General features: G+C 39.2%; 1 protein-coding gene across 1 annotated transcript; it reads right to left on the bottom strand.

The window, feature by feature from the left end:
- Positions 1–3,183: 3,183 nt before the first annotated feature.
- On the bottom strand, positions 3,184–6,123 carry LOC143372519 (4-aminobutyrate aminotransferase, mitochondrial). Its single transcript, XM_076818748.1, has 10 exons — positions 5,844–6,123; positions 5,633–5,748; positions 5,391–5,558; positions 5,235–5,321; positions 4,976–5,171; positions 4,735–4,907; positions 4,529–4,663; positions 4,301–4,458; positions 3,919–4,187; positions 3,184–3,427 (listed from the first exon to the last, which is right to left on the bottom strand). Exons 1-10 carry the CDS (start codon positions 5,893–5,895, stop codon positions 3,300–3,302), a joined length of 1,482 nt encoding a protein of 493 aa, XP_076674863.1. The 5' UTR covers positions 5,896–6,123; the 3' UTR covers positions 3,184–3,299.
- Between the last annotated feature and the right edge of the window lie 2,281 nt (positions 6,124–8,404).

The raw sequence follows: 8,404 nt of genomic DNA, 5'->3' as shown, positions 1-8,404 counted from the left end.
CGTATCATTGTTTTTCACCACCGACACCTTTCGCGCGTTTAACGAAGTTACTTAAATAATAGATAGGGATTACCGATCGCTAAATTGTCGCGCGTGATTGGGCACGATGATTGCTCGCCGAGGGTGGTAGGTGGGGGGATTAGCGAGGCACATGGTTAACGGACCGCTGCAATCGGTGGATGGTATTTAAAGAAACATGTTCCTTAAATGATAACTGCGCGCAGAGGATTCGAGCAATTAAATCTATTTCATGATTATCACAGCATTGTATACTTGTATATGGTAATTGTATTTTAACAGTGAGAAAGAGTTAGGGTCGTATGTTTTAAAAATAAAGGCTACATTATTGCTTTGATGAAACGTAGTTTTTACTCTTCTTTGTTTCTCGTTCGACGCACAGTGACCACTGTGCAAAATAATCGCGAGTATCGTATCAAATGGAATGAAAAAACTACGTGTAGGTACGTTTTTTTGTTAAATTATGATTCGTTGAAGAACGCGTGTATATCGTTTAGAAAGTTAGTCTGAAGTTTATACTTCGTGGTCCAACTATAAAGTACATCAATTATTTATAGAGCCCATTTTATTCTTTCAATTAAATGAGCATTCAGTACGGACACTTTGGAAGATTTTATTGAAGCATTTATTTGTAAATTAATAATCGCTTGTAAACAGACAAAAGAACAAAATTTATACTATACAGTGATAATTTAAATAATTATTTGAGGAATTTAAATGTAACTAACTTCTTAACGAACTTGTTGATATGATGATTCCCCATATTATCAAAGGTATTAACATAACCTGCATTACCTACAAAGAAACGCACGTTGTGGGTATCTAGTGGTTCACAGCATGAACTATTTAATTTCAATTCTAACCGCTGGTGGCGTTATGGTCGCATACTGTTCTCAATCGATAATATTGTATGCGACACGAAAATGGTAAGAGAATAAAAAAATTAACATTGCATACTAACTTTATCTTATACTTTCGTTTGTAGGAATACTAATAGCAAAGTAAAAACATACTGAAAATAAAGAATATACACGGAGAGCAAATTAAAGAGCGAGAAGTGGCGCAGATGTTTCGAGACAGTGACTGTTTAACGAAGAGACGCAGAATTTTGGAGCGCCTCTTATTTGCAACTTTAAGGCGATGCCTTTGAAGCTGAAATTTAGTATACCTCTTTCCACTTCATGTTCTCCTGATACCTGGGCCAAAATCTGGCAAAAATTTTCAGAATGCACAAAATTGGGCTTTGTAACAGGAGAACATGATGTCGAAAGAGGTGGCACTAAGTAATGTCTTCGGAGAGAGAATCGAGGATGCCTTCGAAGCTGAAATTCAGAATACCTCTTTTCGCTTCATGTTCTCCTGATACGTGGGCCAAAATCTGGCAAAAATTTTCAGAATGCACAAAATTGGGCTTTGTAACAGGAGAACATGATGTCGAAAGAGGTGGCACTAAGTAATGTCTTCGGAGAGAGAATCGAGGAAGCCTTCGAAGCTGAAATTCAGAATACCTCTTTTCGCTTCATGTTCTCCTGATACGTGGGCCAAAATCTGGCAAAAATTTTCAGAATGCACAAAATTGGGCTTTGTAACAGGAGAACATGATGTCGAAAGAGGTGGCACTAAGTAATGTCTTCGGAGAGAGAATCGAGGAAGCCTTCGAAGCTGAAATTCAGAATACCTCTTTTCGCTTCATGTTCTCCTGATACGTGGGCCAAAATCTGGCAAAAATTTTCAGAATGCACAAAATTGGGCTTTGTAACAGGAGAACATGATGTCGAAAGAGGTGGCACTAAGTAATGTCTTCGGAGAGAGAATCGAGGAAGCCTTCGAAGCTGAAATTCAGAATACCTCTTTTCGCTTCATGTTCTCCTGATACCTGGGCCAAAATCTGGCGAAAATTTTCAGAATGCACAAAATTGGGCTTTGTAACAGGAGAACATGATGTCGAAAGAGGTGGCACTAAGTAATGTCTTCGGAGAGAGAGTCGAGGATGCCTTCGAAGCTGAAATTCAGAATACCTCTTTTCGCTTCATGTTCTCCTGATACGTGGGCCAAAATCTGGCAAAAATTTTCAGAATGCACAAAATTGGGCTTTGTAACAGGAGAACATGATGTCGAAAGAGGTGGCACTAAGTAATGTCTTCGGAGAGAGAATCGAGGATGCCTTCGAAGCTGAAATTCAGAATACCTCTTTTCGCTTCATGTTCTCCTGATACGTGGGCCAAAATCTGGCAAAAATTTTCAGAATGCACAAAATTGGGCTTTGTAACAGGAGAACATGATGTCGAAAGAGGTGGCACTAAGTAATGTCTTCGGAGAGAGAATCGAGGAAGCCTTCGAAGCTGAAATTCAGAATACCTCTTTTCGCTTCATGTTCTCCTGATACCTGGGCCAAAATCTGGCAAAAATTTTCAGAATGCACAAAATTGGGCTTTGTAACAGGAGAACATGATGTCGAAAGAGGTGGCACTAAGTAATGTCTTCGGAGAGAGAATCAAGGAAGCCTTCGAAGCTGAAATTCAGAATACCTCTTTTCGCTTCATGTTCTCCTGATACCTGGACCAAAATCTGGCAAAAATTTTCAGAATACACAAAATTGGGCTTTGTAACAGGAGAACATGATGTCGAAAGAGGTGGCACTAAGTAATGTCTTCGGAGAGAGAATCGAGGAAGCCTTCGAAGCTGAAATTCAGAATACCTCTTTTCGCTTCATGTTCTCCTGATACGTGGGCCAAAATCTGGCAAAAATTTTCAGAATGCACAAAATTGGGCTTTGTAACAGGAGAACATGACGTGGAAAGAGGTGGCACTAAGTAATGTCTTCGGAGAGAGAATCGAGGATGCCTTCGAAGCTGAAATTCAGAATACCTCTTTTCGCTTCATGTTCTCCTGATACGTGGGCCAAAATCTGGCAAAAATTTTCAGAATGCACAAAATTGGGCTTTGTAACAGGAGAACATGACGTCGAAAGAGGTGGCACTAAGTAATGTCTTCGGAGAGAGAATCGAGGATGCCTTCGAAGCTGAAATTCAGAATACCTCTTTTCGCTTCATGTTCTCCTGATACCTGGGCCAAAATCTCGAAAAACCCATATCGTTTAGACCAATTCTAAAAAAGTTATGCAATTTAAAAGTTGTAAACTTTTCTTTCGTCCGCCACTGTACATATAATTACAGTATTATAAGGAATCATTTAATATAACTTTTATAAAAGGCACAGTCTTTTAAAGTATACATTTAATAAATATATGGTACAATAGCAAAACATCGTCTAAAAACGTATCAGCTCTCGGAGAGTTCTTGCAAGCAGGCACGAAGGGTTTCCAAAAAGATATCAGCATGGTATTCTCCAAATATTAAGGATGGCCGTAATTGAATTGATCTTGTCCCGCAGTCTCCCACCTGGATACCTGATGTTAATAACACTGATAATTAATAAAGAAAGAGTCCTCCGATATCTAAGCCATTATCTATGAAACATACTTACGACTCTACATAAATAGTTTCATTTCACTGCATAGGGGGCATCCTTAAATTACGTAAGGCTTTTTTTGGGGGGGGGGTCGCGAATTTCTTACATTTTCTTACACGGGGGGGAGGGGGAGTCAGGTAGCGTCCATATGTAATATTTTTTAGACCTAATTTTCAATAAATAGAAATTCTATCATTAATGTTCTGGAAAAGTAGTTAGTTTAAATTTCCCGAAACCGAGTTCAATAAATTATATAAACCTTTAACAGAATTTTAATAACTGAAAAAATGAATTGTAAAAAATATTACGTAAGGAGGGGGTTGGAATATCAAATCTTACGAATTCTTATACTGGAGGAGGGAGGGGGTAAGAATTCGCTAAAATTACCCTTACATAATTTAAGGATGGCCCCATACAAGAACCCATTACCTTTACTACGTATCTGATGCATCAGTTTATTCTTCATGTCCTTAGATGACATGTCGAACGCAATGATGAATCCTCTACCTCGCACAGCAGACATAAGTTGCGGAAACTCATGCTGCAATGTATTTAGCTGGCAAAGTAGATAATTGCTGACGGCGCAAACATGGGTTAATAGATCTTCCGCTTCGATAGTATGCAGTATCCCTTCCAGTATTAATATTTTGCTCGGGTCACCCATCCACACATTAAAAAGTCTGTACGGAAGGGCCGGCCTAAGAGGACAGCAATTCAATTTGTAATACAGTTGAATATTGAATATTCTGATAACGGCGATAGAATAATAGAACTAAATTATAAACGCCAAAATAATAGAGAGATACGTTACATGTATTCAGAGGAATGATAGAAACCACTCGCTTGCATTTTTCGACTAAACGTGACAATATCTGGGGGCATGTTCAGGTCGAAATATTCATGCGCCCACATACGTCCTGTCGCACCACCTCCCGTTTGTATTTCATCCAATATCAAGGGGATAGATCTCTATATAATTAGTATTCTAGACACTAATTGCTCTCTTTATGAAAGTCAAAGTGGAATAGCAAGCGATTACTTTTTTAACAATAGCCTGTAAATCGTGGAAGAAATTTGGCGAAGCATGCCTGTCCCCTCCTTCGCACTGTATCGCTTCGACTATGACACCAGCTACTGGCATTTCCTTCTCCCACTTTTCTATTATATCCTCCACCTTTTAAGAAACATCTTGATAGAAATTCTGTGACTATCGGCGGCGTTGGTTTAGCATCTACATATATTTACTTCTTCCAAGCATCGTGCATCTTCTTCCTTATTTTCCTTCTCGTGTTGATCCAACGGATACAAGTAACGTGGGAAGCTTGCTATTGGCCATGGTAGGGAAGGTATGTCGACTTTCATTGTATACTTAGAATGTGTCATCGCTAGTGCAGCAAATGTTCTACCGTGAAATCCTCCTAATTGTTTCAGTAAGTTCATCAGTTCATGAATCAGTTGAATCATTTACAACCCTACGCTGAAATACCTTTGAAAGATAGAATGGATAATTCAGGGCAGCCAGGTGGTTTGTTATATGGTGCGCTCTTCTTTTCTTCCTCTGTAAAGCCTGCGCCTCGACGACGTCTATCTGCGTATTTAATAAATGCAGCCTGTATAGCGTACTCATTTGCGGAAGCTCCACACGTAGCTGTGTAAACGCATGGCAATCCCTTTGGCGCTACCTGAGATAACAATGCTACATTTAAGAATCGCTTCTTACTAGAATCTATCTAAAAATATCTTACGCAAGGTTGAAGCAGTGTATCTTGGAGTTTACACGGCCATTCTAAACCAGGGAATAATCCTAACGCTGGCCTGTTTGCCATTATCCGCTGAAAGTACATTACGTTAACAGTTTTCTGACGATCTTAGCGAACACGAGAATTTCGTGTTATGTTTACTTGATTTCCTGGGCACGCCAGGGTACCAAGAATTGCCCGGTGATTGTATCCAAGTGGAACGGTAGCGAGTTGCATAGACATATCTAAGAAAACATTTCCGTCAATATCTGCTAAATAATTTCCAGTAGACCTTTGGTAGTCTGCAAAATATTGAATGGAGCCTACTTGCTGCAATATTTCATTTCATGATGTACAATTATTTTTTAATATAGTTTTTGTAGCAGAATTATGAGAATATGAACCTGAATCTTGGAAAATTCATTGAGCAAAGCTTCTGATCTTGGTCCGGGGATCTCGGTAAGGGTATAGGGTTTCGCAGGTTCTCCCGGTAACGGTGCCTTCGCCACATGATGGAGTTCTGTAGATATTTGACAAACACTTATTGCCTTGCTAACTACGAGCGACATTCTGTTTTGCGAGAGCTACATTCCAATGTATTTACTTTGTACTTACGGCGAGGTTGTGGACGCTTTCGAACAGAATATAAAGCACCTTTACACAACATATTATTAGAAAGTTTGGTGTATATTAAAATATCGTCGCTGGTATAAAGAATCTACGAAATTTGGTTATACGTATATACATGTATCCTTAGTTCATAGAGAACGAAAAAACACTTTAAAGAAGAATTAAAGATAATAATAAAAGGTATGCAATTCATCCATGTGAATGACACAGTCTTACTTTTGTTTTAAACGACGACAGAAGAAAGTGAATGACTGATAATGCAACTTCAAAGAACTTATTAAGTTTACCCTATTCGAGTAATAATTAACGAATTAGCATTTAATCAATCCGAAAGCGTTTACGCCCACCAGCTCTTAGAATTCTTCCCTTTTTATATATATAAATCAGACGGTAATAACGTACTTCTGTTTAAAGTCTCATGAAGCCACTGTTATACAGCAGTTTATTATTTTTTTTTTAAGCAATTACAAATTAAAAAATGTAAATTAACGTACTATGCTCTCCTCTAACTTATATTTATAGTGCAATAAAAACAACAAAGTTTATGATTAAAATTAGTACAAATATATTTATTATAAACTAGTACTATTAGATTTATAGACGAATATAGTTATTGTAATCACACTTTGTTGCTTTTTCTCCTTAATAGAAATAAACACCTTGTTACATGATTAATAAAGCGGGTGAGCGAAACGTGGAGCGGCGTAAAAATTTACGCGGCTGCAATTTCTCCACCCGGTACTTAATTTTTTTTTTTTTACATTTCGGTAGCATGCCAGAAACTTACGTGGCTAAATATCTAGTACATGTCCCTTAAAGTGTTTCTACAATTCTGTTCTTTTTTACACAAGAAATTTTCCACCGACACATTGCCGGGCGTCGCTCCTCCCTATGTAAGAAAAGGAATTCCCACTCGACAGAATGATCGTACTCCGTCTAAGATTATCTTAAACGCGTTCATAGTTCCAAGAGTATTTAACGACCTTTGAATAACGAGCCACCACGCGCCTCGCGGCGAGCTCGCTAAAGGATTTACTCTTTCAGATACAGATCCTGTTTCCTCCGTTTGCCTCGGACGGGTAAATAATAAAGTTAGTGGCCGTTACAACTTTATGAATCGAGTGTAGTTTGCAGCCGCTCGTAGAAGTGCCATAACAATGCGAATACTTGTTAATACTTGCTATGAATATCCGTTTGAACGTCTATACGAGTCGGAGTACGTTCCGAGGCACGTGCAGAGGAATCTTAAACGTGTACAAGACCTAAAAGAGTGAATCTCCAATGTAGAGGAAGGGGCGCGCATCGTAGACCAGAGAAATAAAATTTCGTTTAAAATGCTCGCTTAACTCCCGACGATCTGCAGGGCCCCAGTACGCGAATTATAGATACAAGAGCTGCTGAGGAACGCTTGGTAGCTTAAAGACGGGGGGAGGCCGCAAGGGAAGAGTTAAGCGAGCAGAAATAAATAAAACCTTATTGATACGGCGCAATGTCTGAATGCAAATTTTTCAAAGCACAATCACACAGTGATAAAACGTGGCGGCGCCCCTGCCCCTGGCCCCGCTGATAAAGTTAACGAGACGCGTGGCGACCGCTCGGAAACGGTAGAGCTAATGGCGGTGTACGTATAATGAACCTGGGCAAAGTAACGAGGTACGCGTGTCGCGTGTAGTATCCTGTGGCTATAATCGAAAGTCGAAGGTAAAAAACAGATCAGTGCCAGGTTCCAGTGGACTTTGAGAATTAAAAATACTGTACAAGCGTTATCCTGGCGAGGAAATGTACAACCTGCTTTGAGCGATCTGCTTTTTCTTTCTCTCCCTCCTTTCGCCTGAACGATCGACAGTGGACGCGCCCCGAACTCGTGAAACATACAAAGTAGTTTAATGTACATGCACGAAGCCACGACTCTCCATTCTTTAACGCCAGAGAACAGATCAGCTCTCCTTACGCGAGTACTCTTATAGCTTTCTTCGCAGAGCGCATCCGCGGGTAAGTTACAATTCATAGAAGTAAGCTCTGCACCCCCAAGAGTCGAATATTCAATTATTTACTTTCACTCTTGTTATTCCGCTAGTGAGACGTTTCAGAAGCGGTTCAGAAACCCTTCATTTCTTTCATGCTTCTCTGTGACGAGTATATATATGTCTGTGTTTGTGTGTGTATGTATATATATATTTCTTTGTAGATGTCGCACGAAACGGTATTGCTCTCGTAGCTCATTGACACTATAGATATATGCCGAACATACTCGTACATGTACAGCGCAGTACAGCTTCGTAATTTCCATAAACGGTAGTTTAATAGCTAAAATATAAACAATATTTTCATCGAAATCAGCTTCTTACCGTTTCAACTGATTCTGTTATTTTGTCATATCAGAACCGAAAAAATTCCATAGTCTAGTTCCATCCAGACGCCTCTACTTGGGTGTATATACAAACGGCAGACATCGCCTGTTTACCTTCCTTACGGTCTAATTATCGTACGTGCTACTTATAAACAATTTTATAGAAAATTTATGTGATAAAACAACATAATAATAA

Source organism: Andrena cerasifolii, chromosome 8 (genome assembly GCF_050908995.1).
Source record: "Andrena cerasifolii isolate SP2316 chromosome 8, iyAndCera1_principal, whole genome shotgun sequence".
Lineage (NCBI taxonomy): Eukaryota > Metazoa > Arthropoda > Insecta > Hymenoptera > Andrenidae > Andrena > Andrena cerasifolii.
This window is presented reverse-complemented; position numbering and strand designations above follow the sequence as displayed.

What these genes read in the sequence shown, in the direction of transcription:
- LOC143372519 (XM_076818748.1), bottom strand. Translation starts at nt 5,895, where the DNA reads ATGTTGTGTAAAGGTGCTTTATATTCTGTTCGAAAGCGTCCACAACCT. An exon ending in TACAGGCTATTGTTAAAAAA is followed by an intron (nt 4,459 to 4,528) that starts GTAATCGCTTGC and finishes CTAATTATATAG; the next exon opens with AGATCTATCCCCTTGATATT. An exon ending in GCATCAGATACGTAGTAAAG is followed by an intron (nt 3,428 to 3,918) that starts GTAATGGGTTCT and finishes TATTAACATCAG; the next exon opens with GTATCCAGGTGGGAGACTGC.